The sequence below is a fragment of the Hemitrygon akajei genome, chromosome 27 (assembly GCF_048418815.1).
Source record: "Hemitrygon akajei chromosome 27, sHemAka1.3, whole genome shotgun sequence".
Lineage (NCBI taxonomy): Eukaryota > Metazoa > Chordata > Chondrichthyes > Myliobatiformes > Dasyatidae > Hemitrygon > Hemitrygon akajei.
The window spans coordinates 41,658,991-41,676,347 of NC_133150.1; the positions used below are offsets into that span (position 1 = coordinate 41,658,991).

Consider the following 17,357-nt stretch of genomic DNA (forward strand, 5'->3'; position numbering starts at 1 on the left):
GGATGGCGGACAAGGTATATATTTATTCTGCTTGAGGGAATGAAAAATGTTTATTGCATAAAAGACAGAGAGCTGGAATAAAGAGGTCTTTTTTCAGGTTATCGGGATGTAACCAGTGATGTGTTCCAAGGGTCAGTCCTTAGTCCTCAATTAAGGAAGGAGAGGTCAGAATTTAAAGTTCCAATGTTCAGATGACATGAAAATAAGCAGGTGGGCCAGTTGGAATGAGGATATTAGAAGTCTTTAATTAGATCTAATGGATTATGTAAATAACAAAATCAGGTTTGATATCACATGGTGTAAAATTGTCCTGATGAAGGGTCTCGACGAAACCCTGCCATATTAAACCTGCCATGTCATTCAAAAATCCTTTGGATTTTTAAATTCATTCTCTGGTGAGGTTTAGGGGCCAGGGTGGAATTTATTGCTCTGAGCTGTGTGCGTTTGCCTGGGCAATTGTCCATGACGAATTGTCCGTGGTGTCCTGACGAAGGGTCTCGGCCCGAAACGTCGACAGCGCTTCTCCCTATAGATGCTGCCTGGCCTGCTGTGTTCTACCAGCATTTTGTGTGTGTTGTGGTGTAAAATTTGTTGTTTTGCAGCTGTAGTACAGTGCAATATGTAATTCAAAACTATAAATTACAAAAAGAAGTATATTAAAATAAACTAAATTAGTGCAAAAAGAGAGCAAAAATAAAATAGTGAGGTAGTTTGTTGTCCAGTCAGAAACCCGATGGTTAAGGGGGAAAATCTATTCCTAAAATGTTGAGTGTGTCTCTTGGGGCTCTTGTACCTCCTCCCTGATGGTAGCAATGAGAAGTGGGCATATCCTGGATGAGGAGGGTCCTTAAAGGAGGGATGTTGCCTTTTTAAGGCATTACCTTTTAAAGATGTTCTCAGTGTTGGGGAGGCCAGAGCCCATGATGGAGCTGGCTAGGTTTGCAATCTTTTGCAGGTTTTTCCAATCCTGTGTGGTGGCCCCTTCATACCACATGGTGATGCAACCGGTCAGAATGCTCTCCACGGTACTTCTGTAGGCATTTGGAGTTGGGTGGAAAGTTGTGAAATGGAGTTTAACCAGGAATGCGAGTTCATGGAGGTTATGTCACTATCTGTATGTAAGGAGAAAGTAGCCAAGCTGAAGGAATCGATTACTATGGGGATCCAGTAGGGACAAGGCTTGACCCTGATCATGTTCTATAGCAGGCAAGTTTGAGAGGCTGAGTAGTCTCCTTCTGCTCCTATATCCACTCTGTCAAATCATTTCATTATATAGAATTCTCATTTGTGGCCACCATTCAGGAGAAAGGAGACCCAGTCACACTTATATGCACACTTACGGCTCATCTTTCCTCTTAGTTCTCTATGCTCCTTGCTCATGTTGCATTCCAAGTATCTATTCACAGCCAAAATGTGGCTTTTATTTTACTTATTTCCTACTCCATTCTTGCTTTAAAATGCAATAGAACATTTTCACTATTGTGTCTTATTATTCCTCTAGCTTTGCTCTTCACACATGCCCTGGTGGAATAACTTGATCCAATTTTGCAAATTCTCCCTCGTTACCTCTTGTGCTGCGACTGAGTCTTTTATCCATTCTGGAATGAATTCCCTTACTCCAATATTTACCAGTTTCCCTTAGTCCCTCAGTCCAACACTAATTCACCCAGCCTGATGAACTCCTTTGTCTCTGCTGTTTACCGTGTGCCACTCCACTAAGAATACAGAGGAATGAAGAAGTAAATGTTTCAACCACAAAGCTGTCTCATTTCCTCCCACTGATTCTATGTCTCTTCCACTTTGCTCAGTTATCTGATATGGAGTGTGGGGCAATGGCTGCCCTTTGCTCAGTTATCTGATACGGAGTGTGGGGCGATATGGAGTTATCTGATATGGAGTGTGGGGCGATATGGAGTGTGGGGCGATATGGAGTTATCTGCTATGGAGTGTGGGGTGTTGGCTGCTCTTTCCTCTGCTGGAGTATCTCAATCCAATGGTTCACAAAAAAAAAACTAAGATAGTTTCCTGGAGATCCAAGAAGTTCTGATTGCTGCCACGTGGCTTCCATGAATGCTTTCAAACATACTGACCACTGAAAGCATTCTTTCAGTATAATGCATACGTTCTTTGATAATTAACGTACTTTGAAACTTGAAACTTTGAACTGAGAGGCACTGAAGAATTATGCCCCTTTAATTGGGACTGTAGAGTGGACATAGCAGCCAAAATGAGTGGAGTGTATTATCACTGAAATTCCTATAATTGATTCATGAGAAAGATTTTTATCCTACGTGTGAGATTCCATCTCAGGCACAGGTTACAGCATTGAACGTTAATCTTAGAGTGTAACGCAATGTTTTCGATGTTACTAATTTGAAATTTAATCAATTAAAGTACATTTTTGTTTCGCTGATGTTGCTGATCATTTAGTTTTGTGAACATGATAGCTGATTCGTGGAGAGCAACCGGCATGCAGACACTTAGACATCCCTGCTGCAATCCACTGACAGTAAATTTTGAAGGAAGAAACATTTAGTCTTTCAAGACAATCAGATTCCTTCAGAAAAATTGAGATGAAATGTCATCATCCGAAATCTTTACCTCGTAAATTTTACCTCTGAATTGAGATAATTTTAGGTTGTGCTCAGGGTGTCTTTCCACCATGCTCACCATTCAATGAAAATAGATTTATTCCATAAATGCACTGAGAAAATTTCAATTTCTTAGTAAACATCTGTTGCTTCACTGTGCTTACACAACTGGGCTTCTGACTGCCTTCTTCCCCATTTATTTTCACCATAGCATTTCTGTTCAAAAGTTATTTTACACTAAGAGCTAAACTTTGAGGAACAGTCAAGTTGCTGGTCTCATCTGTACAGCCAACGCAATGTGGGTTCCGATTCTTCTCATCTGTTCCCTGCCGGTGAGTGACCGCCAGACATAGACATGCTGATAAAGAGTGTTAATTTGGATCTCATGCTCTATTTCCACAGCAATGGTAGTTAAAAATGTGTAGATTATAAAGGCAGAAAATATTCAGCAAAAATTATTGTTAAATACTGGGGAATGGTCTTGCAATTTCCTTCTTTCCATAGGAGCATAGCACACAAATCCACACCAGTACACAGGCACACAATTGTGAATGAAACTGAAGGGATACCTAATGCCATGCAATATCATAATAACATCATAATGCAATGTACGTAATCTGTGTGTAAAAGAAAAATGTTTGCATTTGTTTCTCACTCTTGCCTCTAGCCACCCACATAGGTGTATTTTACCCACACCCGCATTAAACCTGCCATGTCATTCAAAAATCCTTTGGATTTTTAAATTCGTTCTCTGGTGAGGTTTAGGGACCAGGGTGGAATTTATTGCTCTGAGCCGTGTGTGTTTGCCAGGGCCATTTCAGAGGGCAGTTCAGAAACAAACTTAGTGGTGGGGCTTGTTGAGTAATATTTTAAGTATATCATTTGATTAAGAATTTGTGTTTGTTTAAATAATCTATTATGGGTTATATGTTAAAGCAAGTGAATTTCATATATCATGAGGCTATCGTGCGATACATGCACACCTTGCTCAAAGTAAAAAACAAACTAGCATCTCTTGAATTCTGTCTTTTTCCTCGAATAAATTTTATGATTTGGAGTTACAAAACATAACAGGGCTGGAGTACTTAAAAGGCTCTGGCATTGAGGAATTTAATGAAATATTGCGATTTTATATTCCTTATATTTATTTATTAATTTATTTAGAGGTAGACCACAGAACATGCCTTTCCAATCAAACAAACCGTGCTGCCCAGCAACCCTTAATTTAACCCTAGCCTGATACAGGACAATTTACAATGACTATTTAACCTCATAACTGGTCAAAATTTTTCAACAATTAAGCAAACATTAATGCAATGATGGAAAGATAACCTGTACCATGGGATGTCTGTGTGCATTTGAGCAGCCTATTAGGATCTGGGTTGAATGAAAGGCAGCACCTTCAACACTGCCACTCTCCCTCAGTACTGCACCGGAAGATCATCCCAGACTTTCTGCTCAGGTATCTGGAGGGAATGTAAACCCACGAAGTACATGGACTTAGAACACAGACACACCTAACACAATAGCAATACCAAGCAAGTCTTTAATCATTAAGCATTGGGGCATCTTCTGTAGACTTGATAACTGGCTGCGTTCATATTTTTGTTCATAGATCCCTTGCTGGAATATAACTGTTTGCTTCACTGTAGTGGGGATATTCCTCTTAGGCGAAATAGGAAATTCATTTTAAACCAGAGGACATGGATTAAGGGTGAAGGGGGAAATGTTTAAAGGGAACATTAGTGGGGGGGTGGAGCTTCTTCGCACAGAGAATGTTGGAAGTGTGGAATGAGCTGCCAGATGAAGTGGTAAATGCTTTTAACATTTAAGAAAAACTTGGACAGGTACATGGATGAGAGGGGTATGGAGGGATATGGTCCAGGTGCAGGTCAGTGGGACTAGGCAGAAAAATGGTTCGGCACAGCCAAGAAGGGCCATATGGCCTGTTTTTGTGCTGTAATGTTCTATGGTTCTATCAGATTGAAGAAATTCAACATTAACTCTGAAAGCTGGGAAAACATTGTGCTCAATAGATGTACCTGGAAGAAATCTGTTCAAGAGGGAGATGTGCTACATGAGAGCAACCTCCAGTGTGCGGCAGAGAACAAGCTGCAGCCGCAAACGGGGAGAATGGACGGCCAAAGGAACCAACCACTAACCAGAGACACCACTTTCCTGTGTCTACACTGCACGAGGATGTGTGGATCCCGGATCGGACTTTGCAGCCGCCTGAGGACCAACAGACAACCAATTAGGAGAACATCATGCTGGGATAGAGTGATCATACAGCAAGCTACTCAAACAGAATATGATACACCTGCTATCATCCCTCTAGGGTTAATATCACCTACATATGTCATGAAATCTGCTGTCTTTGCAGCAGCAGTACAATGCAATACATAGAAAAAGAAAAGAGGTGAATCACAGTAAACATATATATGAAGTTAAATTAAATTCGTGCAGAAATAGAAACAAGAAGTAGTGTGGTAGTGTTCTTGGGTTCAATGTCCATTCGGAAATCAGATGGCAGAGCTCAACGAGCTGATATATCTCACTCCTGTATGCCCTCTCATCACCATCTGAAATTCTGCCAACAATAATTGTCTGATCAGCAAGTTTATAGATGGCACTTGAACTGTGCCCAGCCACACAGTTACATGAGTGTAGAGACAGTAGATCAGAGGGCTAAGCACGTATCTCTGAGGTGCTTCAGTGTGGATTGGCAATGAGGTAGAGATGTTATTCCCAATCCGCACAGATTGGGGTCTTCCAGTTAGGAAGTTGAGGATACAGTTGCAGAGGGAGGTACAGAGGCCAATGTTCTGGAGCTTTTCAACCAGAACTGTAGAAATGATTGCATTAAACACGGAGCTGTAGTCAATCAACAACATCCTGACATAGTTATTTGTATTGTCCAGGTGATCCAAATATCATCTCTGCAATTACCCTGGCAAGGCCCAGTAGGATTTTGTATATTTCAGTCTCATCATCTGATATTCTTCAATGGTCTGGAGTAGATGGTTACAGTTAGGTGCTAAAACATAGTCATCAGTCTCTGAATCATAGTCACACTCTCTCTGTTATGTGATACGCAAACCAGAATGCAAGACAGGGCACTATGATATGGAGAGCCAGCTCATTCCCATGCAGAAAGCTCCTTCTCTGCACACCCCTAATGAATCCAGATGAATGACAGAAACTGATACAGTTTGACACCAGTGGCATCAGAGTTCTTGATACTCAGCCTTGAAAGCAACTTTGGACTGCCGTAGGGACTCCAGCTCTGGATTTTGCCTCTGTCCTCTCTCCAGTCAGTAGAAACAGTTCCACTGGGCTTAATCGCCAAGCCATATGTGAAGGCCAGGAGCTGTACTGGGTCGTCAGAGTCTATTTGAGACACACACCATTGTGACACACAGCACTTAATCGATGATATGACCAGATCTCCACAGTCCCGCTCTCCTAGCTATAACGACCTTAAGGAACCAAAGGAGACATGACTTGTTCACATTACAGGTGTGACCCATACAGGGTCTTCAATTGTGTCAGAATGAAAAACCATGTTTGTTTCTGCAATTTCAATGATTTCTCCCTCAGTTTCAGGTGCATTGTGGGCGAAGAGAAATGTAACAGGACTCGTAGGAAGAGCGATCACAATCGATTGTCACTATGAAGCAAAGTACCATTCACACGCAAAGTATTGGTGCCGTGGATGGACTGACCAATGTACAGTTTTAGTGGAAACAAATGATCAACACGGACAGAGGGGACAAGCATCAATCAAAGATAACCCGGAACGGCGAATATTTACTGTTACTATGAAGGATCTTCAATCTGCAGATACAGGATGGTATGGCTGTGGAATTACAGACAGAAGTCCCCAGATGAAATTTTATGTTTATCTACAAGTATTTGAATGTAGGTTTCACAATGATTGATTTTGTGCTTTCAAAGTTATTTGTTTGCATTAAATTCTTCCTTTCTATCAAATCTGAAAATGCCTCCCTCAGTTTCAGGTCCATTGTGGGCAGAGGAAAATGTAAGAGGAGTTGTGGGAGGAGCGATCACAATCGATTGTTACTATAAAGAAAACTACTGCTCACACACAAAGTACTGGTGTCATGGATGGACTGACAAATGTCCAGTTTTAGTGAATACAAATGATCAAGACGGACGGAGGGGACGAATGTCAATCACAGATAACCCGGAACGGGGATTATTTACTGTTACTATGGAGGATCTTCACTCTGAAGATACAGGACAGTACAGCTGTGGAATTACAACACCGGGATATGGTCCGATATTTAATGTACATCTACAAGTGTCTAATGGTAGGTTTCCAGTGGATAACTTTGTGCTCCAATTAAACTTTATGTTTTCTCTGGGAGGGGTCAGGACAGCAAGGATATCCTGAAGCTCTGCAGTAGTCCTGTGGGGAGTGGGCTGGGGTCAAGAAAACCCAGTCCTGTTGCTCTCATCCCATGCAGCGTCTGACCCTCTGACAGGACACCGGAGGCTCAGCACATTTTCCTGCCTCTGTACTGTGTGAAATGTCACCCTGTCAGAGGTTTACATTCAGACTAAAAATAATAATCCAGCAATAACAGATCAGTGAGATACAAGTATTACTCATGGTCTATATGCCTCAAAGATAACAAGTCCCCTTGCGCCTCCGATGTTGAATTATCTCACCATTCAGAAGAGTTGTTTATTCCTTCTACCAAAGTGCATGATTATGTAGTTCTCTCACAATATTCCATCTGACACTCCTTATCTGTCCTCCCAATCTGATTAAGTCCTGCTACTGACTGCATACTGCCACAGCACTTATCTGTCCCTCTACATATCTTTGTACCATCTGCAAACTTGGTCACAAAGCCATCAGCTCGGTCAACTAATTTGTCTCCATATAATGTGAAATGAAGCAGTCCCAATACCGACACCACTCGTCACCAGCAGCCGGTGTCCTGTGAGTCTGTCCAAGGAACCTTTCTCATTCAGTACACGTGGTATGAAAATATCCCATCTGTCGATTCAAAGCTGTCAGACACAAATAATCTGAATCTACATAATCAGTACTTCAAGCATCATCACCGTTAATGTTTTTGCACAGTTACAAATAATCCTGGAGCAAATTCCAGTGAAATGATCCTAACGATTGTCACCAATAGAGCAGGGATCTTATTTATGTGACAGAAGTCAACATCAAACAGTTTTGCTTCCAGGTGGCTGCTACCTTTGTCCTTGGTGCAGATGGTCATGGGCTTCTGTGTATTTTGTCTGGGGAGTAGTCTCCTTCCGGTGCTGATGAGAGAGACTGTTTAGTTGCTTGGTTAATAATATATTGGGCTGTTCTTTTAGGTTCCTGTTTGTGTTGGAACAGCAATTACCCCTGCCTCAGATTGTGATAAATGTTTGAATGAGCATGGTTGTCACTCTCTGGATTTGTGGCATCTGACACCCTCTTCTACCCACAGTATTGCTTTGTTGTGTGAAGTTACATTGCTGCTTTCTGCTTAAGATCTTTCATTCAGTCTGATACACTACCAATGCCCAATTTCTCTCAATTAGGATGCATTGAAAGCAGGCATTGAATCTCATGGAAAATGCACTTAAAACTTTGTCAATGTTACAAAGTTCAAAGTTCAAAGTGAGCATGAAGTAACAAGATAAAATCATCCTTAAATGAGTGTAGCTATCCTCTTTTGTTCAAGGGCCGGATGGTTGAGGGGTAAATGTTCTTGAACCTGGTGGTGCCAGTCCCCAGGCTCTTGTCCCTTCTACTTGATGGCAGCAGCAAGAGTAAAGCATGGCCTGGATGATAATGACCTTTGAGGATGGAGGCTGTTTTTTCTGTGGCAACACTTCATGTAGATGTACTCTATGGTTGAAAAAGTTTTGCCCATGATGATCTGGGCCAAATCCTCTAACTTCTGTAGGAATTTCTGCTCTAAGCAGAATCTTGTAGAAATTAAACTTGTCTTTCTAAATTATAGGCCTTTTAATTACATAGAACTGTGAGATGCAGTCTCCAACGATCATTTCTTAGTTTTGGAAAAGTTGCTGAAGATTTTATCTAAGATATTATCAGGGATAGGATGTTTTAGCAATGATGAGAGAAACAGAAGTGCAGCACTGAAGTAACTTACCAAAGCCGTTCATATTTGTTGTGCCTTTCCTAAGGTGAGTTTCCATCTTTCTTTGACATAGTAACAAAACGGAACTTACTGCAAAATAGGTGATGTGAGGAATGGCACCATGGTATCACATCAGTTAGCACAATGTTATTACAGCTGGGGCATCAGAGTTCTGAATACAATCCCAGTGTTCTCTGAAAGGAGTTTTTACGTCCTCCTCGTGAACACACGGGTTTCCTTCCACAGTCCAAAGATGTACTAGTTGGCAGGTTAATTGATCATTGTGAAGTGTCCTATGATTAAGTTAGGTTTAAATAAGTGTATTGCTGAGCCATGTGGCTTATTGGGCCAGAAGGGCCTATTCCACATTGTATCTCCAGATAAATAAAATAATAAAAATAAACAAAAATGACAGCGGTTCGGAGAATTGTGCTGCTGCAAATTTCCATTATGACAAATGTGAGGACCACTATCATTAGTTGAGATGCTGGAGACTGCTGATGCTGGAATCTGGAGCAACAAACCATCAGCCTCATGAACTCAAAATACTAAGCACTTTAACAGCCCCAACGACATTTTGGCATCAGCAGTGCTGAGAAATAGGAAGGACATGAAAATGATCAGTAAATGTGACAAAATGAACATTATCAGTAAACTTAATCATTTGCAGTCGCAGGGTCAAACAGGCCCTTCAGCCTTAAGAGTCTCCTAATGTTCATATACTCCAGCACCTAGCATCACGTATGTACGGGTAATGGCTACGTATATAAGCTCATCCGTGAAACCAATCAGCTCTTCACTTGGCAAGAATTTTGCTCTATCTACAACTGAGAAGCAAGTGAAGCTGAATTTAACTCCCATATCTCAGTAAGAGTTAAATATACTTTTGTGCCTTTTACAGATATACAAACAGCTACACGATCCTCGAGTACAGTGGAGAACACCACGAATGAGGAAAACCATCAAGAAAAGAGGTATACTGTTCTCAAAACTGTTTTACACGTGAGAGAAGTTTGATAGATTTTTGTATTTGGTTTCGAACACACAATACATATGAAGGGGTTGACTTTAAACAAACCAACTGGCAAATGAGGCAATAACCAATGTTTTTATGCCAGCTTCAAACTGGAGTTCCAGAAGGAAATTTTCCCCTTTAACCTGGGAGGGGTTCACAACTTTTTTTATACCATGGTCTCCTTCCATTAACCAAGGAGTCCATGGACTCCAAATTAGAAACCCCTGACTTAAACACTTTGCTGTATTTGATGATGCTCGGTTTATGTTACATTTGTTATGCTTTTCATTGTGAAATAAGAACAAGTTCTTCCAACTATCGCCACTCAGAGAGAATTCCCTGAAGTTTTCACCATGACATCTCCATCACTAATATTATCCTACGGTGTGCGGTGAATTGTGTTTGCCAAGCAGTAACACTCTCTAGGCTTGTTGTGACCTGCTCTGTTGAGGTACTGCTGGGAAAGCACTTACTTAATTAACGAGTCAGGTTAAGAGCCATGATATCACTTGTGAACAATACCTTGCAGGGTAGGACAGAGTCTCAATGTGGGTCAATACATCTGCGGGAAACATCAAGTGTTAGAGTCAAATGGGTCCTTTAGCCCATTTGGTCTATGCCAGCCAAGATTCCCACTTAAGTGGGGGTCCAAGGCCAGGAGTTACCCTGAGGAGAGGAGACGAAGATAGATGTGCTTGGTTGACCAATTCGGGTGGTCCTGAGCTGCGAGTCGAGGAGTTCGGAGGGGATCGAATGGTGGCCAGAAGACTTCAGTAATTGAGCTCCAATGGTTGTGCACTAAATGGTTTGGACTTTGATGTTTGGCACCTTTTCTTTGACGAGAATGAGCTGAGCGAGCCTGAGGTGATCCAGGGGGTTACACCAGCGCAGTGGCCCATCCATACCAGATGTTGATGCAGCCAGTTAGAATGCTCTTCATGATACATCAGTAGATAGATAGATAGATAGATAGATAGATACTTTATTCATCCCCATGGGGAAATTCAACTTTTTTTCCAATGTCCCATACACTTGTTGTAGCAAAACTAATTACATACAATACTTAACTCAGTAAAATATGATAAAAATATGATATGCATCTAAATCACTATCTCAAAAAGCATTAATAATAGCTTTTAAAAAGTTCTTAAGTCCTGGCGGTAGAATTGTAAAGCCTAATGGCATTGGGGAGTATTGACCTCTTCATCTTGTCTGAGGAGCATTGCATCGATAGTAACCTGTCGCTGAAACTGCTTCTCTGTCTCTGGATGGTGCTATGTAGAGGATGTTCAGAGTTATCCATAATTGACCGTAGCCTACTCAGCGCCCTTCGCTCAGCTACCGATGTTAAACCCTCCAGTACTTTGCCCACGACAGAGCCCGCCTTCCTTACCAGCTTATTAAGACGTGAGGCGTCCCTCTTCTTAATGCTTCCTCCCCAACACGCCACCACAAAGAAGAGGGCGCTCTCCACAACTGACCTATAGAACATCTTCAACATCTCACTACAGACATTGAATGACACCAACCTTCTTAGGAAGTACAGTTGACTCTGTGCCTTCATGCACAAGGCATCTGTGTTGGCAGTCCAGTCTAGCTTCTCGTCTAACTGTACTCCCAGATACTTGTAGGTCTTAACCTGCTCCACACATTCTCCATTAATGATCACTGGCTCCATATGAGGCCTAGATCTCCTAAAGTCCACCACCATCTCCTTGGTCTTGGTGATATTGAGACGCAGGTAGTTTGAGTTGCACCATATCACAAAGTCCTGTATCAGTTTCCTATACTCCTCCTCCTGTCCATTCCGGACACACCCCACTATGGCCGTGTCATCAGCGAACTTCTGCACATGGCAGGACTCCGAGTTATATTGGAAGTCTGATGTGTACAGGGTGAACAGGACCGGAGAGAGTACGGTTCCCTGCGGCGCCCCTGTGCTGCTGACCACCGTGTCAGACCTACAGTCTCCCAACCGCACATACTGAGGTCTATCTGTCAAGTAGTCCACTATCCAATCCACCATGTGAGAGTCTACTCCCATCTCCGTTAGTTTGTGCCTTAAGATCTTGGGCTGGATGGTGTTAAAGGCACTAGAGAAGTCAAGGAATGTAATCCTCACAGCACAACTGACCCCCTCTAGGTGAGAGAGTGATTTGTGCAGCAAATACGTGATAGCATCCTCCACTCCCACCTTCTCCTTATACGCAAACTGAAGAGGATCCTGGGCGTGCCTGGTTTGTGGCCTCAGATTCTGTATTATCAGCCGCTCCATGGTCTTCATAACGTGCGTGTATCTGTAGACATTTACAGATGGGTAAAAAGTTGACAAATGTGGTTTAGCTAGAAATGTGAGTTGATGCAGGTTACGTATTTATCCGTATGTAAAGAGAAAATAGATAGTATCAAGGAATTGATTGCTAAGGGCATCTGGCACAGATATGGAGAGGAGGCTTGACCTTAATCCGGTTCTATGGCAGGCAAGTCTGAGCGGCTGGGTGGTCTCTTTCTGCTCCTTTTCTCTTCTTATGTCTACTCCGTCAAATCATTTCATTATATCCAATTCTTCTTTGTGGCCACCATTCAGGAGAAAGGAGATCAAGTCTGTTCATGGTATCCTGATATTCTGCACCCTTACATCTCATACTTTCTCTAAGGTCTCTGTGTTCCTTGCCCACCTTATCTTCCAAATATCTATTCACAGCCCAAATTTGACTTTCCTTTTTACTTGTATCCTTCTCCATTCTTGTTTTAAAATGCAATAGAACATTTTCACTATTATTCCTCTACCTTTGCTCTTCACACATGCCCTGGTAGAATAACTTGATGCAATTTTGCAAGACCTCCCTTGTTACCTCTTCTGCTGTGACTGGGTCTTTTATCCATTCTGGAATTAATTCCCTTACTCCAATATTTACCAGTTTCCCTCAGTCCCTCAGTCCAACACTAATTCACCCAGCCTGATGAACTCCTTTGGCTCTGCTGTTTACCGTGTGCCACTCCACTAAGAATACAGAGGAATGAAGAAGTAAATGTTCCAACCATAAAGCTGTCTCATTTCCTGCCACTAATTCTATGTCTCTTCCACTTTGCTCAGTTATCTGATATGGAGTGTGGGGCGTTGGCTGCTCTTTGCTCTGCTGGCGATCTGGAGTATCTCAATCAATTGCTTCATGAGGGAAACTAAGGTAGGTTTTTGGAGATCAGTGAAATACTGATACAGCATGGAGAAGGCCATCCCAGCCTTTCAAGCCACGCCAACCCTGCAACCCCTGATTAACCCTAACCTAACCACAAGACAAATTTCAAAGCCCAATTAATCTACCTAGTGTGCCTTTGGACTGTTGGAGGAAACTGGAGAACGCGGACAAAGACTCCTGACAGCCAGCGCCGAAATTCAATTCCAAACTCCGGATCATCACAAGCTGTAATAGCTTCACATCAATGCCATGATGCTGCTGTGGCATTGATGTGAACGGTGCTGGAGTCCTTGACCCTATTTCACATGGAATTCTGCTGCAAGTGTCCAAGGGAAGTCAGGCAAAGTTTTCATAGCCTATCAGTCTGATAACTTCACCATTGTCTTTTGCAGAAACCTGAAGAATCGTCCACAGAACTTGGCTCATGAGGTGAAGAGAAGACTACCGGACTCCCTATAATGGAACTTTGAGATTAAATATTCATCATTCATCTTGCTTTGCACACATTTTTTAAACTGTTCTTCATGAATGCCTTCTGACATTAAGCCAATGACTTAATGCAAAAGAAGTTAAAACCGAAACAATGCCTAGCTCATAGAAGACATGAAATCTTAGCAATAACTCAGCTTTTGCCCATCTCCTATCCTCATAATGTGTGTATTTGCATATGTTTGATTAATTCATTAGAATATTAGAACTACACAACCACAATTTTGTCAATAATGGTCAGCCAATTGCTGGAAACAAATAGCTGGAATAAACACTGAAATTTTCGAAAGTAATCCTGCTGGCTCGTGCTGATCAGAAAAGGCACTATAGTCAGGGTCAGTATAACCACCCAGAAAACATAGCAAGCTGTGACTCTTATCTCTAGAAAAGACAAGGCTAAGACTGAACTCCATTAATACAAGGGCCAGACATGACTGAAAAGGTCAGGGTGTAGGGCCGGAGGTGAGGAATGAGTCGGTTCACCTCGCTTTATCCAACATATTAGATTCCACTTCAAGCACTCGTTACTGCATAGAATATTAATCCTCGATTGTAATACTTTTTTTGCTGTTACTAATTTGAAATTTGATCAATTAAAGTGTTTCTTGTATCATTGATGTTGTTGATATATGCCTCAATTAATCAGCTTTGTGAACATGATAATTTATTCGTGGATAACAACTGGCATGCAGACACTTGGATATTCCTGCTGCAATCCACTGACAGTAAATTTTGCAGGAAGAAACAATTAATCTTTCATAGCAATCAGCTTCCATCAGAAAAATAGAGATGAATCATCATCATCCAGAAAGTTCCTAGTTTTAAAATTAGAGCGTACCCATTTAAAACAGAGACGAGGAGAATTTTTTTTTAGCCAGAGGGTTGTGGATTTCTGGAATTCATTGCCACATACAGCTGTGGAGGCCCAATCATTGAGGGTGTTTAAGGAGGAGATTGATAGGTATCTAATTGGTCAGGGTATCAAGGGATATGGGGAAGAATCCAGAAATTGGAACTAGATGGGAGAATAGTTTAGCTCATGGTGGAGTGGCAGAGGAGACTCGATGAGCCGAATGGCCTACTTCTGCCTCTTTGTCTTGTGACCTTGTGATCTTAATGTATTTCAAAGACCCTGGCATTGAGGAATTTAATGAGATATTGCTATATGACCTTTTACATTCCTTATATTTATTTATTTTGAGGTAGAGCACAGAACAGGCCTTTCCAATCAAACAATTTAACCCCCAATTTAAGCCTAGCCTGATACAAGACAATTTACAATGACTAATTCACCTAATAACTGGTCAAGTTTTTTGGCCTGTGGGAGGAAACTAGAGCACTCGGGAAAAACACATACACACATACAAGGGAGCTAGGGCTTTACTCTTTGGAGAGAAGGAGGATGAGAGGAGACATGATAGAGGTGTACAAGATATTAAAAGGAATAGACAGAGTGGACAGCCGGCACCTCTTCCCCAGGGCACCACTGTTCAGTACAAGAGGACATGGCTTTAAGGTAAGGGGAGGGAAGTTCAAGGGGGATATTAGATGAAGGTTTTTCACTCAAAGAGAGCAATGAGAAGAGTGTATATCTTGGGTGGTGGGGTCCTTAAGAATGGATGCTGCCTTTTTGAGGCATTGCCTTTTGAAGATGCTCTCAGTGCTGGGGTGGCTAGTGCCCAGGATGGAATCACATACGTTTGCAACCTTTTGCAGTGTTTTCCAATCCAGTGTAAAGGGGAGTGTCTTCTTTTTCTTTGTTACTGCGTATGTTAATCAAAATGGCTTCTTTGTTTTGTTAAAAGTAGGAATGCTTCTTTGTTGCGAGAGAGTGCTGAAAGCATATTTGGGTTAAAATTTACTGATAACGAGAATTGTATTCCTTTGTAAACCAATTGGGATTAATGTTGTTCTTTCTTCTGAGTCTGTAAGCTATTGTTGGTGGGCTTTTGGGGAGATTGGCGTGAGGGAGTGAGAGAGAGAGGACGCGATGCTGTAAACTGGGCGAGGAACTGACCCCAAGCGGGGGTCCAAGGCCTGGAGGTACCCCGAGGAGAGGAGACGAAGATAGATGTGTTTGGTTGACCACTTCGGGTGGTCCTGAGCTGCGAGTCGAGGAGTTCGGAGGGGATTGAATGGTGGCCAGAAGACTTCAGTAATTGAACTCCAACAGTTGTGCACGAAGTGGTTTGGACTTTGATAAGTTTGGCGCCTTTTCTTTGACGAGAACGAGCTGAGCGAGCCTGAGGTGATCCAGGGGGTTACACCAGCGCAGTGGCCCATCCATACCAGATGTTGATGCAGCCAGTTAGAATGCTCTTCATGATACATCAGTAGACATTTACAGATGGGTAAAAAGTTGACAAATGTGGTTTAGCTAGAAATGTGAGTTGATGCAGCTTACGTATTTATCCGTATGTAAAGAGAAAATAGATAGTATCAAGGAATTGATTGCTAAGGGCATCTGGCACAGATATGGAGAGGAGGCTTGACCTTAATCCGGTTCTATGGCAGGCAAGTCTGAGCGGCTGGGTGGTCTCTTTCTGCTCCTTTTCTCTTCTTATGTCTACTCCGTCAAATCATTTCATTATATCCAATTCCTCTTTGTGGCCACCATTCAGGAGAAAGGAGACCAAGTCTGTTCATGGTATCCTGATATTCTGCACCCTTACATCTCATACTTTCTCTAAGGTCTCTGTGTTCCTTGCCCACCTTGTCTTCCAAATATCTATTCACAGCCCAAATTTGACTTTCCTTTTTACTTGTATCCTTCTCCATTCTTGTTTTAAAATGCAATAGAACATTTTCACTATTATTCCTCTACCTTTGCTCTTCACACATGCCCTGGTGGAATAACTTGATGCAATTTTGCAAAACCTCCCTTGTTACTTCTTGTGCTGTGACTGAGTCTTTTATCCATTCTGGAACTAATTCCCTTACTCCAATATTTACCAGTTTCCCTCAGTCCCTCAGTCCAACACTAATTCACCCAGCCTGATGAACTCCTTTGGCTCTGCTGTTTACCGTGTGCCACTCCACACGGAGTGAAGTAGTTGAATGAAGGAGTAGAGGAATGAAGAAGTAAATGTTTCAACCACAAAGCTGTCTCATTTCCTCCCACTAATTCTATGTCTCTTCCACTTTGCTCAATATGGAGTGTGGGGCGTTGGCTGCTCTTTGCTCTGCTGGTGATCAGGAGTATCTCAATCAATTGCTTCATGAGGGAAACTAAGGTAGGTTTTTGGAGATCAGTGAGATACTGATACAGCATGGAGAAGGCCCTCCCAGCCTTTCAAGCCATGCCAACCCGGCAACCCCTGATTAACCCTAACCTAACCACAAGACAAATTTCAATGCCCAATTAATCTACCTAGTGTGCCTTTGGACTGTTGGAGGAAACTGGAGAACGCGGACAAAATCCGCGCACAAAGACTCTTGACAGCCAGTGCCGAAATTGAATTCCAAACTCCGGAACATCACAAGCTGTAATAGCTTCACATCAATGCCATGATGCTGCTGTGGCATTGATGTGAACGGTGCTGGAGTCCTTGACCCTGTTTCACATGGAATTCTGCTGCAAGTGTCCAAGGGAAGTCAGGCAAAGTTTTTATAAATCAGTCTGAAACCTAAAAAATCGTCTGCACAACTTGGCCCGTGAGGTGAAGAGAAGACTACCGGACTCCCTATAATGGAACTTTGAGATTAAATATTCATCATTCATCTTGCTTTGCACATGTTTTTTAAACTGTTCTTCATGAATGCCTTCTGACATTAAGCCAAAGACTTAATGCAAAAGAAGTTAAAACCGAAACAATGCCTAGCTCATAGAAGACATGAAATCTTAGCAATAACTCAGCTTTTGCCCATTCCCTATCCTCATAATTTGTGTATTTGCATATGTTTGATTAATTCATTAGAATAT

At 42.0% G+C, this 17,357-nt stretch overlaps 2 protein-coding genes across 2 annotated transcripts in view; both read left to right on the forward strand.

The window, feature by feature from the left end:
• LOC140717292 (CMRF35-like molecule 7) overlaps positions 1 to 6,303 on the forward strand; it is a 56,797-nt gene extending 50,494 nt beyond the window's left edge. The window contains exons 8-9 of the mRNA XM_073030729.1: positions 2,803 to 2,923; positions 6,192 to 6,303. Coding sequence (XP_072886830.1) covers positions 2,803 to 2,832 — 30 coding nt within the window. The 3' untranslated portion in view covers positions 2,833 to 2,923; positions 6,192 to 6,303. The remainder of the gene's footprint in view (positions 1 to 2,802; positions 2,924 to 6,191) is intronic.
• Positions 6,290 to 14,045, forward strand: LOC140717293 (CMRF35-like molecule 3). The gene is made up of 5 exons (XM_073030731.1): positions 6,290 to 6,512; positions 6,605 to 6,925; positions 9,633 to 9,705; positions 12,844 to 12,934; positions 13,339 to 14,045. The coding sequence occupies exons 1-5, from the start codon at positions 6,413 to 6,415 to the stop codon at positions 13,372 to 13,374; spliced, it is 621 nt and encodes a 206-aa protein (XP_072886832.1). The 5' UTR covers positions 6,290 to 6,412; the 3' UTR covers positions 13,375 to 14,045.
• Positions 14,046 to 17,357: the final 3,312 nt, after the last annotated feature.

What these genes read in the sequence shown, in the direction of transcription:
- LOC140717293 (XM_073030731.1), top strand. Translation starts at nt 6,413, where the DNA reads ATGAAGGATCTTCAATCTGCAGATACAGGATGGTATGGCTGTGGAATT. An exon ending in ACATCTACAAGTGTCTAATG is followed by an intron (nt 6,926 to 9,632) that starts GTAGGTTTCCAG and finishes TGCCTTTTACAG; the next exon opens with ATATACAAACAGCTACACGA. An exon ending in GCTTCATGAGGGAAACTAAG is followed by an intron (nt 12,935 to 13,338) that starts GTAGGTTTTTGG and finishes TGTCTTTTGCAG; the next exon opens with AAACCTGAAGAATCGTCCAC.